The sequence below is a fragment of the Argentina anserina genome, chromosome 6 (assembly GCF_933775445.1).
Source record: "Argentina anserina chromosome 6, drPotAnse1.1, whole genome shotgun sequence".
In the NCBI taxonomy this organism is placed as follows: Eukaryota; Viridiplantae; Streptophyta; class Magnoliopsida; order Rosales; family Rosaceae; genus Argentina; species Argentina anserina.
Window position 1 is genome coordinate 26,434,266 of NC_065877.1, and position 23,648 is coordinate 26,457,913.

Sequence of the window (23,648 nt, forward strand, 5' to 3'; positions counted from 1 at the left end):
GGCCGGGTAGTTTATCGAGGTTAAAAACATCAGGGGTAAAATATGTATGGTAATAAATCAGAGTAAGGTCAGGGGCTAGTCTGGGTATTTTGCCTATATTCATTTCATTGTGGCACCAATGCAGTCGAGAGTGGCGAGTCCTCGAAGCAAAACCCCGATTGGGAGACACTCAGACACCGTCAACTGTAGAGCACCGGTTCAATTGAAGCTGATCAGAGAAAGCATTGCTCTTGGTGAGTCGCCCTTTCTGATTGCTTGTTCCAATTATGTTTGGGTTTTGTTGTAGAAGGTTGCAATTACTTGTTCCCAGCTGTAGCAGCATTTCTGTTCATTCTTCAGCAACCCATTTTCAAAAGGGTTCTCCTTTTAGCAGATTGTATTCATCACTATTATCAGCATCGAAAATAGATCATGGGATACTAAAAGATAGAAAAGACCAATCTTTTACAGTTTCATACTTGATAAACACACTTGGGTTCTCCCCTGAAGTTGCTCTTTCTGTCTCCAAGAAGCAAAAGGTGCACTTCAGATCCCCAAAACAACCAGACTCGGTCATTAGGCTTCTGAAAGATTATGGATTCAGTGATACTGATGTCTCCCAAATGATTAAGAAACGCCCAACCCTTCTTTTAGTCAGTGCTGAAAATACCCTTGTCCCTAAACTTGAGTTTTTTGGTTCCATTGGTATTGCAGGCACTGACCTTACTCGCCTCATTTCTGGCAATCCAAAGTTCTTAACACTTAGCTTAGAGAATAATCTCAGACCCTGTTATGATATCATCAAAGCTTTACCTATCCCGGACACAATGGCGGGTCTTGTTCTGTCGAAATTGTTTCAGGGGTTCACTGTCAGCCCGCAGGTACTAAGCAACATTGCTCCCAATATTGCATTTCTTAAGGCAGTTCAAGTCCCCGAAACCTCGGTCAATTTGTGTCTGAGCATTAACCTGTATGCAGTGTCAAGGGAAACCGACAAGTTTAAGGAGAACGTCGAGAATGTTATCAGTATGGGAATAAGGCCCTCTGCTCCAACCTTTATGAAGGCCTTGTATGTGATGTCTGTGTTGGATGAGCTGAAATGGGTACAAAGGGTGGAAATTTATAAGACGGCATTCAATTGGACTGAAGATGAGTTCTTCTTGGCATTTAGAAGATATCCCATGTTTATGAGTTTGTCAGAGAAGAACGTTTTTAATAAAATGGATTTTCTTGTCAACAGCATGTGTTGGAAGTCTGGATCTGTAGCTGGATATCCACATGTTCTAACTTATAGTTTGGAGAAGTGGATTATACCTAGGTATTTGGTTCTTAGAGTGCTTCTGTTGAAGGGCTTAATGACAAAGGAAGTGTTTTCTTTGCCTGGCACACTGAGTTCCAGTAAGATTTTCTTCTTGGAAAAGTTTGTGATCAAATATCAAAAGCAAGTACCTGAGTTGTTGGATATCTTTCAAGGGAAAATGAGTCTTGCGGACTTGGGGTTGGAAACAGGTGGAGCAACATAATTGTAGGATGAAGCTATGCTATTCAATATTTTCTTCAATTTTATTATTAAACATCAGAAGAACCTCTAGTTCATAATTTCATTGTAAGTTGTGTTCTCTGTCCTTTGCTGTCAAAGTATGTTTTGGACACAAATTGTATGTGACATATCAATCTCTAATACAATAAATTTATATACCAATATAGGTATAAATTCATTTTGAGTATGATGTACTAATCCTCCTTTGCTTCTATGGATGTGTGCATAGGTTTATGTGCCATGGGCAATCAGGTTGTTTGCACACTATAACTGTTTTTAGATCCCAGTTTAAGCTCACCATAACGCCTATATGACATTAATACAAGAAAACTTGAATGTTCAAATTTCCTTGGACTTTGTAGTTTCTTCTTTCAAGTGTTGAGTCTTTATCTCTTCTTACATCAGGAAACAAATTGGCTGTTGTTGATGTGTCTGACCAGGATTCTATTTTCTCTGTCATAAGTTGTGGAGAATTCTTCCATGGCGTTTAGTTATCAAGGTTCTCTGGTATCCAGAGGTGTGGTAAAGCAAAATTGGTTCATTTCTGTCAGTATCACCTGTGAAATATATATCTTTAGGTTGTGGCATAACATCGGTATACATTATCTCAAACAGGTTTGGATGTCTATGTCTATGTGTGCGCTTGGTGCATGGATCACCTTGACAGGCTTTGTAGTTATGGAAAAAAAGTGTGACATCGTATAGCATGACCATTCTAGTAAAGCTCCCTCTAAATTAAGCATCCGTTATGCAGAGGTTTGCTGATATAACACCTCATTGGAGCAATTTCAGTCTACTTAATTCTTTCAGTAAGCCTCTTATTTCATTTTTCTTTTTCCCTCAGTATGTGCTAACTTCACCAGATCTTATAAGTTTTCAGAATTACCTGAACTCATGCTGCTTTATGTGTGCTATACTGGGTTTGCTTTCATATTATAAAATATTTAAAATTAAATTGAAGACTAATTTCTGACCTTATGAGTTAGTTTCTACTGCGGCAGCATTCTGAGATTGTTTTGTCTTGTAATTATTCTAATTACTTAAAGGTGGCATTGTGAACTTTCGAGTGTTGATTGACATGATCCCCAAAATTTCAGAGGATGATTGCATCTAGATTTCACCAGGTGTTTTCGATATGTTGTAGTTCACCTTCCAAAATCTGCAGTTTAGTATAACCTAATTCTGCAACTATGAAAGCACAGAAGCCAATCGAGAATGAAGTAAAAACGTCAGGGGATCATTTTGTTTCTGCACTTCTACTACAAATGTTCATTTTCATTGTCTGGGAGTGTAATTTACAAAAGTTGAATATGGCCATCTTTTTGTTTAAGATTGCAGTGTTTGTAGGAATTCGAAATCTGCTGGTGAAAAGAGCTAATCCAAACAGCAACCCAGACTAGCAAGATTACCCACTAATTAAAATTAATCAAACTAGTATAATTTTCCATATAAGCGTGATCATGCCAATGTATGACAGACATTGATTTAGGAAACAAACAACCATGTATATATATATTACCCAGGTTTCTTCCTTTGCAAAAAATAGACTCAAGCTGCTGTGGTAGAACATAAAACCCAACTAAATGAAAAAGAACAACAGAACTATAACTAGATAAAATAACACAAACTCATATCTGATTCTTTTTCTTATTAAATTAAATTCTTTAGCATCTCCAAGATTTCCAAAAGATACATAATGAACTTCACATTGCAGAACAACATACAGTGCTGAATACACAAAAGATTTATTCTTTTCTTTTTCTTTCCAAATACCCGTTTGATCAATCATCGCCACCCATAGACTACTTGAGTGTAGGTGCTCTTGATCCACTTAAAGCTCTTCTTGAAAGACCCTTTCATCTTCTCCTCAGCTGAATAGACTTTGTATCCAGCAACCCTCTTCTTCCTCCGCAACTCTGGGTCAGCCAAGCTCCAGATCTTTGATGTGGATGTCCCCAAACTGCTCTTCCCTTTCTTCGTCTTGGCATCTTTAACAATCTGATGATTTGGGTATGCATCAAAACTACTACCAGAGCGACCATAGTTGACACTGTAACTCTTGAGATCTCTCATGCTTGTTGGTGGGGCTGGTGGAGCTGGTGGAGCTGCTGCCTTGCCTCCATAGTAGACCTCCATCTGCATATTCCTCTCGTCTCTGCTGCCTCCATAGTAGACCTCCATCTGCATGTTCCTCTCATCTCTACAGGATTTGGATCTGTAATTTTCCATTGGAGTTATTAGAGGCGGGTAGATAGAGCTGGAGGAGACAGAGTTGGTTCCAAGGTTTCAAAGATTGAATAAGACAATGAATTGGTGATATGGAGTAGCTACAAGACTATTCAAAAGTTCGGCTTTGCTTTCTTTGTAAATGGGAACGTGACCAACTATTAGTACTATTTTAGTGATTTTTATGTCAAATTTGGAACACTTCAATGTCTTTCAATTTGGTCTCTTTTCCTTTATATAATGCAATTTGACATGCAACCTTTATGAGTCCCTGGTATTGATCCATATTAAGTTCCATCGTCCTAGCTATCTATTAAGAAAGCTGTAATGCTAAGTTTGGTTTAAAAAACATCCCTTACTCAAGAGTCAAGACAAATGAACAGTGTCTATTTTCATAAATCCGAATAACTAAAAATAATCTTCAATCTGATTACTGTACGTAGAAATGAATTTTGATATAGTTTAGAGTTATTAAATCTTAATAAATAACAAAAATAATGAAATCTTAAATAAATAATTAGTACGGCTGCTCTTAAACTTTCAACTCGTCAAATATAAGAAGAATAAGAAATCTAAACCTTTTATTACAATGACACTTTTCGAAATATTGTGGAGAATCCCTACAAATTACATCTATTCAAGTCATTTTCAACTAAGCACCACCTAACATGGTGTATTTACTATAGTGACGACTCCATTTTGCTAAAATTATATTGGTTTGTGTGTTCAAATTCATATTGGTTTGTGTTCATTATCTACTTTTACACACATGGACTTGGAAGACTTCAATTAGGACCAGGTACCACAAACTTGTCTTTGCTGTACTGGTTTTCCTATATTTGATGTACAACACGTAACATGCAACCATATTCGATATATTAAAATTTGAGTCCCTATTTCCATTTGATTATGAATTCTCAAAATCTTAAAGTATGTTTCATGAAATCAGGACTTGTGATGGAAAGGTTTAACTTTGCTTTCATACTCGTGGGGTTGCATGAGTAGCGGCTAGTTGCAAAGTTTGACTGGTTTTTGCACATGTAATGTAACAGCTCAAATTTGAATGCGAAAGCATAGAACTAACGAGAGGGAAGCAAGGAGTGCTACGCAGCTCATTTGACTTTGAAACAAAAAATCACACTAGGCCGTGTTTGGTAAGGCTGACAAGATTAGACTAGGATTTCAAATTGGATTTGACTAGATTGGATTACTATTTACTAATCACTCTTGCGTTTGGGTAATCAGATTGAGAATTGAATAAGATTTTTTTTTAAAGCTTCACTTCACTCAAACATCTTTTTCTCTCCCCGACTCTTCCTCTCGTTCTCTTTGACGCAAAGCGTCGTTGGCTTCCTCCTCCCGTTATGCCGTCGTCCGGCCAAATCGAAGCAGAACACCCGCAAAAATTTTGTTGATCTTCTTTCCATAAAACCAGTCCATGCATGTAGATTTACCTAATCCCCAAAATCGAAGTTAGAGGCAGTATCTTGATCTTCTATGGATTTCAGCTTCATTCTTGAGCTCTGGCGAGCCATTCCGACCCCTCTTGATAAGTTTGACCTCCACCTCTCACTCCCTATTCGATTATACCCTCAATTTCACAAAACAAGAACTAATTCTAGTTCCCTTTTCCGGCCAGGTTGACGCTGGCTCATCTCCGCCTCTACTTTTTTAGCACCGTTGTGGCTCTGATTAGCTCGGTTGATGGTGGAAGAAGAAATTTTGTTTTTTTTTTTGGTTCTTAGTGAGCTTGAAGATCAGGCACAATTATGATATCCAGGTGGATAAAATTATATACCACATTTTCAACCGGATTTAAAATCAAGGTCTGATATGATAAGATTTTTCTGGTTACTTCATATCTGGGAGTCCAAACACATCTACTTGTTGGATAGGAGATGAACATATCATATCCACCTATTATATTCGGGCAAACAAACATAGTCATAATGTACATAACAACGACATATATAGTTCTCTTCATATTGATATATCTATGACAATTCTCAACATTAAATTTTCTCAGTCGAGTTGAAAAACTAACAACATTAAGTGGATCTTGGTACGGGAAATCGTTATCGGAGTAATGTAGGGTTAACAAAAATAATAATAAAAGAACGGAGTTTCTATGGTAAGCTAGCTGTGATGGGATATGGCACATATATCGCAAGCATTGATAGGAAAAGTAGTGGCAATTTATTTCCCGATGGTCATGATCATAAATACCAAGGAACCAATTTTCTTTCCGGCAACGAGGTCGTAAATCAATCGAGTTACCACGGATGTGGTGTGAACCAAAGAGTAATCCATGGGAAATCTAACCCCTTTGAAACTTCTATGAGTTCTATCCGCCAAGGAATACACCCAGGCTGGAACCTGTGTAATCGAAAGCATAGTGGATGCAGTTTTTCCCTAGTGTCTTGTCATTGACGACCTTACTTCCTTTATCGCTCACAAACAATATTCGATCACCGAGATCAGTAACCTCCTCGTAGAATGGCTTACCATCAGTCTCATTCTCCATCTTATACAAACGGGAATCTTGAAGATTATCTTTTATCAAGAGTTAATATAAACAATTTCCTTGGATGCAGAATCTTTCGCTAAATAAAGGGCAGATGAACACGGGATGTCGATCCAGAGCTCACAATTGTATGTGGCCCTAGTGACATTGTCATCTTCAGTGATTATGTCAAATTCCAGTACCGGCAACATATAACTTCTGATCAGTTATTTCAATATCTCTGTAGCAGATCCCATTGTGTTCTTAACGAGGGTCCATGATGAATCAGTTGGCTTACAAATACGTAAACAATTTCCATAACAAAGAGCAGCCACGAAACAATTCTGTTGCAGACTTGTTGGTGGTGAAGAGGCTACAGTTTTAACCAAGAGGAAGTTCTCTGGCGGGAGCTCGACTCGGGCACGCGATATTGGATTAAAGAAGAAGTTGATAACATTATTGCATTCAAGAACAGATACTATCGGCCACGACTCTATTGAACCAAAACAAAATCGGGACGAGGGAATTTCTGATCTGATAGGTGCTGGACTCCTTCTAAAGGTACTCTCGTTTTTGAGGTAGAAGGCATCCGAAGATTCACGATTCCCTGACCAAAGTTTATTGAGAAGCAAAAGCCATGGGAGTTGAGGAGCAGGAGGGCAGGATTTGGTGGCAATACCTCTGTTAACGGCAGCTCGCCAGAAACGGCATACTTGGCGAAACACCAAGTAATCTGATATCTATAGTCGTTGTGCTATCAATTGTAAGGTCATCTGGGAGTCCTTGCGACCACCCAGGGCCGGCCCTGTGCTTAGAGAGGCCCAGACGAAAAGAATAAAACATTATTAATTAACAAATATTTATTATTAATTAAATAAAATTCATAATGAAATGTAATTTATTATTTTCGTACTAAATTTATGATTTTAAAAATAAAATATCAAATTAAATTTATAAAAATAGACAAAATAATATATTTAATCATGATTTAAGTCCACAAATTCTGATAATTGGAGTACTTATTAAATTTTATAATAAATAATTAAAAATATGTGAAGAAAGTGTTAATTTTGTACTAATAATTAATAACATATTAATTTCTATTAATTTTTATATCCACATGAAAAAAAATGACCCATATTGTTTTTTTAGGCCCTAGACTTGGGCCTAGTAGCTCTTGGCCCAGGGCCAGGGCCGTGCGACCACCTCTCTTCTCCTCTATCCTCTTAATCAGCTTTAATATGAGCTTCTCATAATCTAGTTTTTGATTGTGTGTGGCTTTGAGTTTCCTAGTTTGTAACTAAAACTAATTACTTAACTTGAAGAGCACTCCTCTAAATTTCTTGGAGGGCAAGAAATACCTCTCCTATATATATATAAAGAGGTAGATCGAAAGTTTTGCCGAAAGCATCCAACAATTTAAGAGTACCGGTTCATACACGACTCAATTTAAGGTGAATAATGCTTAGCTTGTATTACTAATAAACCCTATATATCTATACACCAAGAAAACTGTATTGACTTGCTTATTATTTTATATAATGTACATTGTGGTATATTAAACAGTTATAGCATGTCAAGCATTGTGAATTGGTTTTATTAAGAGTGGAGAATTAGTCAATTAGAATGTAGAACCGTTTCATGGTCGATGCGATATTAGTTATTCACTGAAATGTCTCAACGAAATTATGGCTTTAGCACATTATCATGGAGTTATTCTCTATTTATATTACTAATTGCATTTTTTTTATGTCAACAGCGATGGAAGGTGTCATGCAATTTTACATAAACGTTGAAAAGGAAGAAGGGAAGTTTGACAAACTCTGCGATCTCTACGATGCCTTGTGCATCACTTCGCAGAGTGTCATCTTTGTTAACACAAGGCTCAAAGCTGACTGGCTCACTCAGAAGATGCGAAGCAAGTTGCGCATCGCCTTTGCTATCCACGACGACACGGATCAGTTCAATCGTGCCAGGATTGTGCGTGAATTCCATATTGGCACTTCCCCTGTTCTGATCACTAGTACCGATCTCTTGTCTTCTAATATCAATGTGGAGAATGTATCTCTAGCCATAAATTATGATTTGCCTACTCAACCAGAGCAATACCAACGGATTCAAATGTTTGGGAGAACAGGTGTTGCCATTAACTTTGTGACCGAGGATGAGAAGGGAGTGCTGCAAGATATCGAGAAGGCTTGTAATGTGGACATTAGGGAGCTTCCATTTTCAACCAGCTAGCTGCTGAGATCATTTCTAAAACTCAATCTCGTATATGCTTCTGCTATTCTATTCGTTTGAACTCTTTTCTAAATTAGTATATTATAGTTGGGTTACTGTTTTATCTCCTCCATTGGTCCAAACAAGGAACCGTACCAATTGTATTATGACTATTATCTGGTCTGGCCGTTTAGCACTGTGCGGCATTATGTTCCATTAGACCGACTAGAGTACGTAAAAGCATGAGGATTAGAATGAGAGACGCTTTAGAATGAACCAATTCGCAGTTAACAGCCGCATGTAAAAAGAGGATTTAGATTGAACCGGTTTGCATAAGTGGTACAGTTAGAATGATACTTGACCAGTTCTGTTGTATTCAATCCTGACACTATTTTGCATGTATTCAGTCCTGACAAACTCATATTTTGCATCTGGAATATTCAAACGAAGTGGGTACTATAGAGACAAGATGAGTACACAACATCAAAAGCCCCCGAAAGGGAATGGTATTACAAGCAACTGAAGAAGAAAAGACTAATGTTAAGCTTGTTTACACAGGAGGGAATGTCATGATACCATGTACACGTTTACACTTCTCTAGACCAAAAACAAAGATACAAACATATGCTACGAAATAAGAAAGGACATCAAAAAAGCAATTGGACATCCCATACGAAGCATGCAACAGGCGTGAGTTTTATATGAGAAAATGTAGAAGGGGCATACAATATAACAGTTGGATATCTTTCACAGCATAAATTAAAAACAAATTGGAGAAAAAGAAACATTTAAATAGTACTTGTGCTTTCAAAACAGGAATGAGAAATCTGCCTCAAGAACAAAATCAGCGCCTCACAGAAGATCCGCCACGTTGGAAGGCAGCTCCTCAATCACCACATTATAGAACCTCTGAATGTCAGATAGCATTCTGTCGTCATCCCTCGTCACAAAATTGATGGCAACACCTTTTCTTCCAAATCGCCCACTTCGTCCAATACGATGAAGGTAGTTTTCTGGCTGAGTCGGCAAATCATAATTAATTACAAGCGACACTTGCTGCACATCAATACCACGTGCCAACAGATCAGTTGTGATGAGAACACGGGAGGAACCAGATCGGAATTCACGCATGATAATATCACGCTGGTTCTGATCCATATCACCATGGGTAGCAGAGACAGTGTGGTCACGGCTTCGCATCTTATCTGTAAGCCAGTCCACTTTACGCCTTGTGTTAACAAAAATGACACTCTGGGTTATTGCAAGGGTCTCGTACAAATCACAAAGTGTCTCGAGCTTCCATTCCTCCTTATCAACATTAACATAAAATTGCTTGATTCCCTCAAGGGTGAGCTCATCACGCTTGACCAAAATCCTAACTGGTTTGTTCATGAACTTTCTGGTGATTTCAAGGGCTTCCGGTGGCATAGTAGCAGAGAACACACCCACTTGAACTTTTGATGGCAGAAGCTGAAAAATATCATATATCTGACAAAAACAACATTATTTCAGATATATAAACATGAACATACCCACGTCAACATACCAAGAGCAAGTCATCAAAATAGACAGAAAGAAAACAGATGACTACCTGATCCTTGAAACCCCTTGATAGCATTTCATCAGCTTCATCCAATACAAACATCCTAATATTATCTGCACGAAGTGATTGCCTCCTCAACAAGTCATGCACACGTCCAGGAGTGCCAACCACTACATGCACACCAGCTTGAAGAATTCGCTGATCCTCACGAACGATAGTTCCACCAACACAAGCATGAACCTTGACACCAAGGTAGTCTCCAAGTGCACGCATAACCTTCTCAATCTGCTGTGCAAGCTCCCTAGTAGGTGCCAACACCATGGCCTGGCACTGGACCAAACCATAGTCAAGTTGCTGCAATATTCCTGAGCAAAAGGTTGCTGTTTTGCCAGTTCCTGACTGAGCCTGTTGAATTACATCCAAACCTTGGCAGAAAGGAACAATGCCCCTTTGCTGAATTGCAGAAGGCTTCTCAAAACCTACAACATAATAGTAACATTAAGCACCTAAAGCATAAGAAACAGAACAGTTCAAAAGTATGGATTATAATACCAAATGCAGTTAATAATTAAAAATCTTAAAAGGATGACAAAATATTTGAAACAACAATAATGGAATTCTAGGCCACTGGAATAACTTAAAACAGAAAAGAGAAGAGCCATTGGCATCAGACCAAGGTAAACAAGAAGTATACAATCTGTACCTACCATAAGCATAGATTCCTCTTAAAAGATTTTCTTGTAAACCCATGGCATCAAAACTGTCATGAACATCATCATAGGATGTGAAGAACTCTTGGCCTTCAGATGAGAGGCTGCAACAGATAAAGCAAAATATCAATAGTGACATTAATCGAGCCATCTGGAAAGAGGTAATGACACAAATAAGAAAAGAAAAGAAAACATCTAATCATTAAGCTTACATCTCGTTCATCTTGGAATCATACTGTTTCGCATCAAACTGGGCACCTTCGGGAGCAAGACCTGCCATAGCTGGGAACAGGAAAGTAGTTGCAACTTTAAGATTCAGTGAATACATACCTCACAGAAAGAAATACGCAGAGGCTCTGGGTATGTACAAAACAATCATGTGGATTAAATTCATGCATCATCCAAAAGCAGACAGCTCAGAAACAGAGTTGGCAGTGCTTAGCTAACACTCAACATATCAGAAACCATTGATTTCCCAATCAAAAATCACGCGACAGCTCAGAAAATAGCATATCAAATAAATAATAATTACAGGGCAGTATTAGTTTCAAGACTCAGCTTTTTTTAACCATATTCAATTTGATAATCAGACTAGTAATCAATTCAGACTCATCTAATACAATCCCACAAAACCAAACCAAACCAAACAGACCAATCAAGATACCAAAACACATCTGACGAAAACAGAACCGAAACTACGAAACTCAACAGAAACAAAGCAATCAAACGTTTTCAATGCGAGAAGAGATGAAGAGACAGACCTGGTTGATTGAAAAGCTTGAGAGAGAGAGAGAGCAGAAGAATAGGTAGGGAGATTAGAGAGAGCTAGGGTTCGCAAACTCCTCGGATCTGCGCCGTGGAGTTTGAAAAGGGGGGAAGTGAGAAATTGGAGGCTGCGTTTTATACTCTTTCACTCTTTTTAGGTTTTTTATGTCCCGTGTGGTCGAGTCTGATTACGGAAATGCCCTTGGGCCTTACCACTAACCTTTGGGAAAAGATACCGTCTTGATTCGTAATTGAACACTTGCCAAATTAACGAGGATCTCTTTCCTTTTTCTATTTTCTTAATTCAATTATATTTTCACATGTCTTACTAAATTTGTTGATTTTTGGTTTGGTAATTTGTTAAATTTGAGATTTAAATTAGAGGGGCGTGACAAAACTAAATGATTTTAGTCGGTTGATCTGACGATGTGTTAAAGTTTCTCAACTACATCTAATATTCAACAGATTTAAGAGACGAAAAAATAGAAAAATAATGACTAGCATGAACTTCAAACATTGTTATCTCATCAACAACTTATATTAACCTATTGCAATATCACAATATGTCATGTTCACTGATATTTAAAAATAATAATGATAACTTAATGATCTATTAGTTGTAGCATTATAAAAAGACTCCAAAAAAGATTAGCTTCTCGTGCTGTCATCAATCAACTTAATTAAGTAATCATACGAAAGAGTGGAAAGACTATTGAGGTGCACAAATCACTTGCTGCATATGGATTGGAATAGCTTCCGATGTGATCTAGCCCATAAAAATTGAAGAGGAAAAAGTTGGCGCCTCTTTCGTGTCATATACGGCTGGCAATGTTATAATTGATTTGATTGTCCTAAATTTTTCTCGTGTCCAACCAAAAAGTGTCATTCAAATCACCTCACATCCAAATCGATTATCCACTCGAGCTCGTTGTTTTATGTCATCATCGTGTTATAAGGTTCTGCGTGCTTCGTTGTTGATGGCTATCAACGTTAATGGCTGAGATTGAGGGAGTATTGGCCGCCTTTATCCGGCAGCCGCCGGGAGATCAAACTTTAGGGATAAGGAATCTCATCGGATATATAGTACCTTGGTTAGGGTCGATTGATAATTCATAGAAAAGGGTCCTCGGAGAAGATAATTCTATTGCGTAGTAATTGTATCAACTAGAGTCTAGAAGTTCCAATCCATTTTAGAGCGTTTCTCAGACTTGAGGTATTTGGAAAACCATTGTATATCTGTGAGCTAAGGCATTACATGAGTGATGAGACCAAATGGCAAACCCCCTAAAAACACACTTTCATAAATGGAAAGTTGCAGTTGTTTGAAGTACCCCATTGAAAAATAACCCGCTGATTTGTTTTGGTCAAAACCCGCTGATCTATTTGAACATTTATTTAGCCACCACTATATTTCATAGAGATAGGTCCATTCATTACCAGGCGTCTGTTAGTATGAATTTTTTTCTGCTTTTTGTCATTCAATAATGGGATTTTACTTCCTTAGCCACAACTAAAACCAGGGTAGATGCACAAAAAAACAACTTTATATACTAATCCCATCTAACTTCGATCTAACTCTATAGCTGAAGTTATAGTTAAACTTACAACTGCTGAGCTAAACCAAGTAGACAACTTCACCACGTGAACCTGGAAGATGAAAGGCAAACTAGTGTTGGTAAGACAAATCAAGTTTATGGAAAGACTGAAAATTAGACATGTTGCAAAAGAAATTCTGACATTACATTGTTCATTGATCTCTTTTACTAGCAGTAGGATAGAGTTGGTCTCTTCTGTAATCTTAGAAACTCTTTCTGCCTCTATCACTGCTACAGTAGCTAAAAATGATTTGTTTTCCGCATCAGCAATTATAGAGGCAATAATATGAACAACATCATCTTCTTTTCCAGTAGAGGTCACCATCCCACTAGGGGTATTCGTTCTTAAAATTGAGTGTTTTTTGATCTTGAAGCCATTTCTGGTCTACATTTGGAGGAGACAACCACTCAAAACAATTTTAGGCATCAGTTTGAGGATTGAATAGAATTGGAGAAAACTTTACATGATGAGCAAAAGCCTTCAATCCCCAAAAAGTAATACACATTAAACCGTTAAAATGGCATACACAGTGCAAAAGAGAGATATGACCATTTTTTCAAAGCAGCTATATCATAGTCTCATCCCAGATATATTAACATGACATTCATTCGACTATATTATTTCATATGTACCATTTATAGCCAGAAAAAAGACATGCAGAAAACTCGTATATTATCAAAGGAATAAGAAAATCATTACCTTTTCAAGTTTTCCTAGTGACACAAGACTTTTCAACCTCGCACCCAACCTTTTGAAATTCTGTGGAGTCGGCTCCTCATCCCTTTGCTGCATTATGTGTACAAGACTGTCACCACCATTCCTTGTACTAAGATAAAATCTAGAAGGAACAGCTAGAGATTACAAAGCTAACTCATAGTTTGAAATTGTTAAAACCAAGAATAATATCTGTGCCTTGCACTCAGATACAAACATGTTATGTCAAATGGAATATTCCCGTGCAAGGTGCAGAAAACTAACATTTACTTTTCCAATATGGCAAGCAAAGAACAAATTGTTGCAGATACTGCGTGAAATAATAATACATTTTTCATCTCTATGACTGATTTTATTTTTCAGAAAGTGATACGCTTGGTAACTTTCTACCATTGTTTCCCATCCCATCTAGGAGACTAGGACCATCCAAGATGAAAAAACAGTCTTACACTAGTTTAATCTTTATTAGTTGGTGCAACAAAAGTCTGAATTTTAACATGTCCAGATGATGAGAGTCAGTGCTATGCAAGATTTTTCTCATCAAAATTCCGTAAAACTTCAACAGATAGATTCCCAACCTTGGTAGAAACACCAAATAATCTAATACCCGCTACTCTATGATAAATGATGACTGTATATAATTTAATATTTGAGAATCGACCAAAAAAAAATTTGAGACTAGAACATAACAAAAGACGTCCATCTGACCTGAATAAAGTTACGAATGGCATCTATATCAGATCCATTCAGATCTTTCATTGTAGAAAGGGCCTCAAAAATCGATATGCTGTACCTGTCGAGAAATTATAGAGAAGAAAAGAGCTAATAATATATTTTAAAAATTTATTTGTAAGCATCAACAAAGTATGATTATTGCCACAGGAACCGAAAAATTAATTTGCTGAACAATAATTAGAACAATAAGCTAATTCCAAATTGTATCAACTATAGTTTTTCCTATTAGATCAGCTCAATCTAGTCTCCTGCTATACTATGTCCTCATACTTTTATTATATTGCAGAAGAAGTCAGCACTGCCTCTATCTAATAATCAGAAGCTAATACTGAATAAGATACGGTTTCTGTGGACGCACTAGTGACAACAATCACAATATATATAAGGATCAGAAAAACACACCGTTCTTGAGCTTTAGAATTTTCCTCGACAGCATCAGGAGAGAAACATTCTTTGCCCTTGGAGTCTTCCTCTTTTCCGTGTCTTGTGCAGATGCGGTCAAGTTCCTCCATTTATCCTGCTCGGAGAGCAAGATCACCATTACCAAACCATACAGTGCAACATTACAGCAGCAAGAGACTCGAATCGCGTTTATCCATTTATAAATATATACATTTTTTGGTTACAAACGGAGCCTAAAAGGCCCAAACATTAAAAAACAAAGAAACTAAACATCCATTTATAAATATTTTACCACACATGATTCAACTAAAAAAACATAAAGTTAATATTTCATATACGATCAGCAATTCAGCATAAACGTATATTAAAGACCTATGCTTTCCTAACCAAGCAAAAACAACCTTAAAAAACCAACTATTATCCAATTCAGCAAGCAAAGTAGCAGAAACTAACAACAACAGCATCGTTGTAATTCACAGTTAAATTTCGATATTCAGAGGAGTGTGTAAGCAGTGGAATTGAGTGGCAATGAGGGAAAATAAGAGGTAACCTTGAGGTTAATGTTGGAGCGGAGACAGAGCGTTTGTGCGAACTCTGGGTCGGTGAGGATGTTCTTCCATTTGCTATCGCCGTGCTTTGCGACTCCGGCGAGTAGGGCGTCTTCCCCCTCCGACGTCCACTTTCGCTTCTGTTTTCCCATTCTGCCCTTCTTCGCAGGTCGACCTCGAACTCCGAGCGTTCTGTGTGCATGTCGGAGACCCTCTTTTTTCTCTCTCTCGGAAAATCGTTTCGCTTTCCGAAGCGAAGAAGACGGAGACATCTTTTGGTGGCGGACTCCAGTCTCTCTAGTTAGTCTCCCGGTTTTGCGTGTCATATACATTTCCTTTTGGTCTGGATACTTGGCCCAATATATTGGGTCGGCCCAATGATAATGTTTTAAGTTGTATACTTAGCACAGTCTCATTTACACGGTTAGTAACTGACTATAAAATTCATAATTTACCCACTGTTTGATGTAAATCTAAGGGTTGAAAACAAAATAACTTAATTTTAAAAAGATTTTCTTCACTCTTGAATTTACATCAATGGTATTTGAGCATAAATTTTATGGTTAGCTACTGATCGTGTGAACGAGATTGATACTTGACAAATTAGCATAGTACAATTTACACTCTCCGTTTTACACTCCGCACTTCATGTTTTCATTCCTAGTTAAGATTTGTATTTTTGTGCAAGTGTAACACGTTATTGTGATACCGCGATTTAATTCCATAGTAGGCTAGACAATCACATAGTGAATATATGTTTCTTATATGAATAATGTTATGCGATCGGCGGTTTTTAGTGCTACCGCATGCATTCCGTATTTCAACTTCATGTGTTATATTTTGTTAATTTCCTTGGCCGAGTAATGTAGCATGAAGTTAATATGTAAGATTTACATTAAATGACGTGGTTGTGTCAATATCAACTACCGCTCAAGGGGCGGTGGCGCAGTTGGCTAGCGCGTAGGTCTCATAGCTTCTCATTTGTACCAAAAAAAATATATCAACTACCGCTTAAAGTCGAAGGTGGATTATTGGGGAAAAAGTCGTTTACCTAGCGTTTATGCATAAATACGATGATCATAAAGTTTGTTGATGATTGATAAGTAAATAGTTTGATATATAAGAATTAAGCTAATATGCAAGTGATAAAAAAGTACGTTACACAAACATTGACCCTCAAATTGGAGACGCTTGAGTTGGATCATGGTACATACGCATTTTGTCATCTGTATAAGAGAGGACACTGGAGACGCCATGGGTCAGTATGAACAATGACCTTCTAAGTTGTCGAGAGGGCGTCAAATGAGAATGGCATGTTATATATGTGTATTCTTTGCTGGTCAGCTTAAATTTATTTGCCTGCGTGATGCTTATGTATAAACGTTTAATGGTCAATCAGCGAGCAATTTGTATCTATAATGAAGCTTGCTTACCAAGACCACAAATTGATATTGTTTAAATGCCGTTGACATCTTTGATATATATAGTGGCATTTTTTGTTGCCTGCCATAGATGTACGGTTAAGTGAAACTGATCAACTATACGAGTCATTTTGGAGGCAGCCTTCCAGCTCAATCTGATTCAGAGAAAAAAGCTAGCTGCAGTTATCCTCTGTCGAATTTATGTAGCAATTAGTTGGGTGGACATTACACTTAGCATGAGAGATTATTGTCAGTAACTCTTGCATTATTGAACACTATAAACTAACTCGCGTATAGTCTAACACTCTTAACTCATGCAATCCATCAAGTGTTTTTGCTGATGAATCGTTACTAGTAGGGTAGTAGCAGGTTGATTATATTGTCTAACTCATACAACAAAAGTCAAATTAAAATCTTGGGGACCAGGCATAAGAAAACATGATGGTGGAAATGACTAAATGAGCCGTCGAAAAGATGAGTAAAACAAGATGGGTAAAAACAAATAAAGTGTACAAAGTCAAAATAGTAATGGGAGAGCTTGTTAGGGAATCAGATGCCTCAAACAAGTAATCGATTTACTATCATATTTAGTTACCGTATCGACGTATTGCTCTACCGAATTTGTTAAATTGTCAACTTAACAAAAATGTGGTCGCACGCAGAAATGAAAAAGAAGAATAGTACCAAATTTGTTTTTGAGAAGATGAAAAAGAGCATACCATTTTAAGGTGCAAAAGTTTGGCGGATCACATGAAACAGAGAAGAAGGGGCAGGGCAGGGCAGGCAAAAATTAGGTGGGTAATTCCAGAAAGGCGGGCGCCACCCAGCAAAAGCAAAAGCCCACGGCCCATATACGATTCCCCTTTATTCCATTTTCATTACAAATCACTCGAAATAACATACTCACTCACTCACACACTCCCTCACGATCTGTTTCGATCGACCAACCCTAACACCTCCCTTCTTCTTCTTCTTCCTCAATTTTCTGGTAATAAATTATTACCAGGGTTTTGGTTTTTGGCTCCGACAATGTCTTACGCATCTCATATCATCCACCACTCCAGAAAGGTCTGCGCTCCCTTCAATTTCAACTCTCTCTATTCCATTTCGGATTTCCTTTTTTTAATTCAATTTATATTGTTGTTGATTTTGCTTGCTTTTGATTCTAATAGACAGTTAGGAATCTCAATTCTAAGGATTTAAGCTGCTGGTGATTCATCTGATTACGAAAGTATTGAGATTGAATCCAAGTTCAATATACTGCTGATGTTCATAGTTGAATTTTTAGTATCTGATTTTTCTGACGAATCTTGTGTTGCTTTATCTTGGTTTGTCGTTTTGTTGTGTACAGAATATAAACGGTGTCACTGTCACTTTCTGATTTACCTCTTAGATTTAAGTAACTATGTGCAGGATGGTTTTACTTTAGATTTCACTTTTTGAGGTTTGTTCATTGGGATCATTCAATTCATAATGTTTTTTCGGGTGCTCTGTTTCCTGTGTGTGATTCGAGTATTATTTATGAATCATTGCGTTTGGTGTTGCTTTGGATGGTTGTTCAAATGTGAATGCCTGCTATTTATTGTTCAATTGCAGTTACGCAATGCTCCCAACTTACTACGGCATGACCATGCCCTCTTGGTGCGTTGTTTTTCACACCACGCTCAACCCACTAGTGGTAAGAGAAGTGAATGCCTTTTAAATATTTCTTTATTTGATTTTTGTGTTTAAGTGTTATAAGTGTACCTGTACGTCTAAAATTGATGTAATTTGCTGACATGACTGCATGCAATCGAGAAAGGTTATTCATCTTCATTATATGTGTCGGATACATTCTATGTCACTCTTCACATGTTGAAGTGAGACTCAGAGAAGAACAAGTGTGCTGACAGATATTCTGAATTTCACTAGCTAATGATATTGTACTTGAGCCACTTAAACTGAATTCCAGGACTTTCTCTCTATTAGTCTTATTTTAAGGCTTGAAGGTATATGGTGTCTATTGAATGAACGTACCTATGTGGATTAGTTAATCATGTGGTTAAATGCTTTTGTTTAGCTGAACAAAGTCGAATTTTCTCTCAGATATACGCAAGGTTCATCGTCATGGTTTTGCACCTTCCGGAAGAGAAACTCGTTCGTTCAGCAGTAGCTCTGTAAGTTCAGCTGGTTTCCGTTGTGAAATTTTACAACTGTGCCGTGATTAAAGTTATGTAAAAATTTTATTCTGGGGCCTCCCATATGTATAACGCTATTACTTGTCATGCTCTGCAGAAATCACTGTCAGGTACTAGGACTGTCTCAACAACAATGAATATGGGGAGCTCAATTTGTGGATCAGCATCTAACAATCAAATGTCATGGTATGATAGCTCTTTTTTGCTACTTCGTAAGTGTGTCAAACTTCTTAACTGATACATCTATATCTCCACCATACCAGTTTCCAGGGACAATTGAGCAGAGGCTATTCATCTGATGCAGGTATGACTTCTCGATTTCTTATTACTATGGAATATGTCATTTAGTGCTCTTCAGCATTTGCATCTCCCATGATAAGATGATGCACATAAACTGTAAAAGTTTCTATGATAGAAATGTTTGGTTTAAAAGTGCCTTATTGTCATTCATGATCATGGCCTTTCTGTGTTGTTTATTGTTATCATGTGGTAGTGCTTTTCCATGACTTTTTAAGGGTTTGAGGATGGGCAAACCTTTACAAGGATACTTCATCTCCCTTATAATAGGAGCTTCAGGAATACAAATTTATAGCAATAGGCTATTCCTGCTGGTTTTGAAAGTAGAGCCATTGTGTTTGATAACTGTGGGTGTTTGTGATGGTTAGTGTTTTCATCTGGTATTGCTTTCCCATGAATAAAATACTTGCAAAAAGGGCAGGCACATGCCATTCATATTAATATAAAGTGATGCATGATATTTTTGTATCCAAGAACTTGCTCATGGTGAAGCAGTTTTTTCTTATATATATTTTAAATATCTTATATTGCATTGTTGTTGTGGTAAAAATCTTATACTGCATGTGAAATTACGTGTTTATGGAATGTACCCTATAGTCTTCTTTCCATAGTGAATATTTTCTTTTCCGTAAAATTGATAAACATTCTGATGTGCGAATTCTACAGATAAATTATCCTTCATGATTTGAAAGTGAATTTCAATTGCTCTAGTTGCATCTTTTGCATGATTATTCTTTTGGAATTGCATCTGCATCCTCTTTTGACGTGTGATCTACTTTTTCTTTACTTTCTGATTGGTTCATTTCCTAAGACATAATCTTGAATCATGCGATCATCTAACACCTTATGGATCATCTGCTTCAGGCCTTCCTCCACACCAAGAAATTGGAATGCCTTCTCTTTCACCTACTATGGCTGAGGTATGCACTGTTTCAAAGTTTCGCAGAATAACATACCTTTGCAAACTTTGCTTCCCTTGGTCATCATTTTATGATATGCAGGGTAATATTGCAAGGTGGTTGAAGAAGGAAGGTGATAAAGTTTCTCCTGGTGAAGTGCTCTGTGAAGTTGAAACTGTAAGTTCTTGTAGTTTCAAGTCTGGGAATGGAGTAATAGTGTCAATCACTATATTTTTTTTTGTCACGATGTCATGCTGACGTTTACTTTATCCATATATTTGTTAAGGATAAAGCTACAGTTGAAATGGAATGCATGGAGGACGGTTATCTTGCTAAGATTGTACAAGCAGATGGAGCCCAAGGAATCAAAGTTGGCGAGGTATGCATTTTATTGTGCAACACTTTTCTCTGTCCTTTTTTTTCTCTGCTGGCGTTTAAGAATAAGAACGTAGATATAGTAATACTGAATAGAAAATATTATCTTGATATTATGTTTGTACTTTGCTAATGTCTATTATTATATTCTTAGGTTATTTGCATAACTGTTGAAGATGAGGAAGATATTGCAAAGTTTAAAGACTACACACCATCGGCATCAGGTTCTGGTGGTGGTGAAGCTGAAGGGCCATCTGACTCTAGCCCGCCTCCGCCACCCAAAAAAGAGGCAGTTGAAGCACCAGTTGCTGCTCCTGAGCCAAAGGCTTCAAAGCCCAGTACAGCTCCTCCTGGGGATCGTGTATTTGCCAGTCCTCTTGCAAGAAGTTTTGCTGAGGAACACAAGGTGTGCCATATTCAATGCCATGACTAAACTGTTAACAATTGATTGTTGGAAACATGCTGTCATTAGGCTGTTTCTGACTTCTGTGTTGCTCTAGGTACCTCTCTCAAGTATCAAAGGAACAGGCCCGGATGGGAGCATTGTGAAGGCTGATATTGAAGAGTACTTGGGTATTGTATCCTGTCACCTAAATTTTTGTTTACTACTATTATATTGCTCTTTGTTTGGTACTTCTTTTTATAATTGTATGCTATATTCTTTTCTTTGTTATAGCAAATCAATGTAGGTTACTCATTTTTGGTGTTTTATTCTTTTCTTATCATGTAGCTTCTGGTGGGAAGCAAGTTTCTGGAGCTGCTCCTAAGGCTAAGGGTGCTGCAGCCCCAGCACTGGATTACACAGACATGCCTCATACTCAGATACGGAAGGTAATAATAGGACTACTGACTGTGCACATTGCTATCACATTTAAGTCAAATTTGATGATATAGAATCACTAGGCTGAATTCTTCCAATCAGCTCTGTCCCATGATTACAGTTGCAATTTTGTTATTCTCTTGTCTCTCTGACAATTTTCATCAACTTATTACTTTATACTACTACGTTATTGTATTTGTTGTACCTTAAGAACAGCCTCTGATGATTTTTAAATATGTTTTTTATTCGGTTTTCACTATTGGAAAAGGATATTTATCTTTCCAATTGATAATTGGTTAAAACTTTTGATTGTAATCTCGCTGATGCAATTTCTTGTATGATATTGGCAGGTTACAGCTTCAAGATTGTTGTTTTCAAAGCAAACTATTCCTCATTATTATTTGACAGTAGATACATGTGTCGACAAGCTTGTTGAGTGAGTATAAGCATCTGGGACATTTTAGAATTGAACAAACTGAGTATCAAACAGTATCTTGAACTCTTTCTTTTATGTGTAGGTTGAGAAGCCACCTCAATTCATTACAAGAAGCTACGGGTGGGAAGCGGATATCTATCAATGATCTTGTAATAAAGGTATACTTATTTAGGACTCTTCATATTTCCAACTGTGATGGGGAGGTTATCAACTTGTCTAATGGCATTTATGAGGTGTTTGGATGCAGAATGAGAATGGTAGTAAATTTTTAGTGTAGAATGATGAAAAGTGGAGTCATGGTCTGTAAAATGAGTCTGCAAAGGTGTATGAAGGCTGAGTGTTGAGTTCTAGTCTTTTGGGGTCACTACAATCGAATATTTCTGCATTATTTAAAGAGTATGCTGGAGATAAATGGTCATTGCTTTCTACCCTAAATTAACAGCTCAATAACTTCTACTGCAGGCTGCTGCTTTGGCTCTTCAAAAGGTTCCTCAGGTCAATAGCTCATGGACAGATGATTGCATCCGACAGTGAGTATACTTTACACTTATATTTTGAACAAAAAGATTACAGTTACGGTATGACCATTTAATTAAGTTGCGATATCATACCTGATGTAACACTTCGATCTCTTGTTTCTATTCATAGGTATCACAATGTGAATGTTAATGTTGCAGTGCAGACAGACAATGGACTATTTGTTCCTGTTGTCAGGGTGAGCGATAGGCCTGGTCTTATTCCTTTGGATCTCTTAATTATAATACAACTTCACCTGAATCTTTATGGTTAAACTTGTAGGATGCAAACAAAAAGGGTCTATCTGCTATATCTGAGGAGGTTAAGCAGCTAGCCCAAAAGGCCAAGGAGAACAGCTTAAAGCCAGAAGATTATGAGGTTAGTTTTCTATCAGTAAGTCAGTAACTGATTAATAGTTAGATAATGATGTGTCATATTTCTTAATTTCTTATGCAAAGATACATGATTTATACGTTTTACAGGGAGGGACATTTACAGTGTCGAATTTGGGAGGTCCGTTTGGCATCAAACAATTTTGTGCCATCATTAATCCTCCCCAATCAGGCATTCTTGCAATTGGGTCAGGTAAGATTGGAACTTTTTTGTCTTTGAACAATATTATAAACGTTATAATTTGTGTTTAATGTATAATTTCATTGAGCAGCTGAGAAGAGAGTTGTACCCAGTTCCGGGCCCGAGCAATATAAGTTTGCATCTTTCCTATCTGCAACTCTAAGCTGTGACCATCGTGTTATAGATGGTATGCAGATTTAATTTTATCAAGTATCAAACTAAAATTCATCAAGACAAGATGTACATCTCTAAAATATAATAATTTAATTATGTTTTTTGCTCTGGATTTTAGGTGCAATCGGTGCAGAGTGGCTAAAAGCATTCAAGGGCTACATCGAGAATCCAGAGTCAATGTTACTCTAAATCAACGGTGTTTTGATCTTCACTGAAATAATGTTTTTACCTTTGTGTATACGTCAAGGCAAGGGACTTGAATGATATCCCAGAGGTATTCATTTGGCAGTGTTCATTAGTTTAGAGTTACCATATCTTTGAAATAAAAGGGGGCTGTTTGAGGCATCATATTTTGAATTTGATTTTCGTTATGTAGAGTATAAAGCCCTGTTCTCTCATATTACTGTGAATATTGGAAAACAGAAAAAATTTCCCCTTGTATTTAACTCCATTGCAAGGGCATTGCACATCTCGTCGGA

General features: G+C 37.3%; 6 protein-coding genes across 6 annotated transcripts; 3 read left to right on the forward strand and 3 right to left on the reverse strand.

The window, feature by feature from the left end:
* Positions 1 to 118: 118 nt before the first annotated feature.
* Positions 119 to 1,700, forward strand: LOC126797178 (uncharacterized). Its single transcript, XM_050523848.1, has 2 exons — positions 119 to 233; positions 694 to 1,700. Exons 1-2 carry the CDS (start codon positions 119 to 121, stop codon positions 1,500 to 1,502), a joined length of 924 nt encoding a protein of 307 aa, XP_050379805.1. The 3' UTR covers positions 1,503 to 1,700.
* Positions 1,701 to 3,134: 1,434 nt separating this feature from the next.
* LOC126799616 (uncharacterized) lies at positions 3,135 to 3,874 on the reverse strand. Its single transcript, XM_050526854.1, has one exon. The coding sequence runs from the start codon at positions 3,746 to 3,748 to the stop codon at positions 3,305 to 3,307; it is 444 nt and encodes a 147-aa protein (XP_050382811.1). The 5' UTR covers positions 3,749 to 3,874; the 3' UTR covers positions 3,135 to 3,304.
* A 3,805-nt stretch (positions 3,875 to 7,679) lies between these two features.
* Positions 7,680 to 8,489, forward strand: LOC126800304 (eukaryotic initiation factor 4A-6-like). The gene is made up of 2 exons (XM_050527650.1): positions 7,680 to 7,702; positions 8,008 to 8,489. Exon 2 carries the CDS (start codon positions 8,010 to 8,012, stop codon positions 8,487 to 8,489), a length of 480 nt encoding a protein of 159 aa, XP_050383607.1. The 5' UTR covers positions 7,680 to 7,702; positions 8,008 to 8,009.
* Positions 8,490 to 9,139: 650 nt separating this feature from the next.
* LOC126797870 (eukaryotic initiation factor 4A-10-like) lies at positions 9,140 to 11,609 on the reverse strand. Its single transcript, XM_050524612.1, has 5 exons — positions 11,483 to 11,609; positions 10,934 to 11,003; positions 10,719 to 10,825; positions 10,060 to 10,490; positions 9,140 to 9,956 (listed from the first exon to the last, which is right to left on the reverse strand). Exons 2-5 carry the CDS (start codon positions 10,999 to 11,001, stop codon positions 9,321 to 9,323), a joined length of 1,242 nt encoding a protein of 413 aa, XP_050380569.1. The 5' UTR covers positions 11,002 to 11,003; positions 11,483 to 11,609; the 3' UTR covers positions 9,140 to 9,320.
* A 1,086-nt stretch (positions 11,610 to 12,695) lies between these two features.
* Positions 12,696 to 15,774, reverse strand: LOC126799177 (telomere repeat-binding factor 4-like). Its single transcript, XM_050526311.1, has 6 exons — positions 15,484 to 15,774; positions 14,934 to 15,048; positions 14,505 to 14,589; positions 13,782 to 13,868; positions 13,229 to 13,466; positions 12,696 to 13,133 (listed from the first exon to the last, which is right to left on the reverse strand). Exons 2-6 carry the CDS (start codon positions 15,041 to 15,043, stop codon positions 13,102 to 13,104), a joined length of 552 nt encoding a protein of 183 aa, XP_050382268.1. The 5' UTR covers positions 15,044 to 15,048; positions 15,484 to 15,774; the 3' UTR covers positions 12,696 to 13,101.
* A 2,048-nt stretch (positions 15,775 to 17,822) lies between these two features.
* LOC126796691 (dihydrolipoyllysine-residue acetyltransferase component 2 of pyruvate dehydrogenase complex, mitochondrial-like) lies at positions 17,823 to 23,648 on the forward strand. Its single transcript, XM_050523436.1, has 19 exons — positions 17,823 to 17,970; positions 18,499 to 18,580; positions 18,988 to 19,058; positions 19,177 to 19,265; positions 19,343 to 19,383; positions 20,241 to 20,296; positions 20,378 to 20,452; positions 20,562 to 20,654; positions 20,805 to 21,056; positions 21,151 to 21,223; positions 21,381 to 21,481; positions 21,821 to 21,906; positions 21,989 to 22,064; positions 22,369 to 22,436; positions 22,555 to 22,621; positions 22,705 to 22,800; positions 22,905 to 23,007; positions 23,087 to 23,182; positions 23,288 to 23,648. The coding sequence occupies exons 1-19, from the start codon at positions 17,932 to 17,934 to the stop codon at positions 23,356 to 23,358; spliced, it is 1,635 nt and encodes a 544-aa protein (XP_050379393.1). The 5' UTR covers positions 17,823 to 17,931; the 3' UTR covers positions 23,359 to 23,648.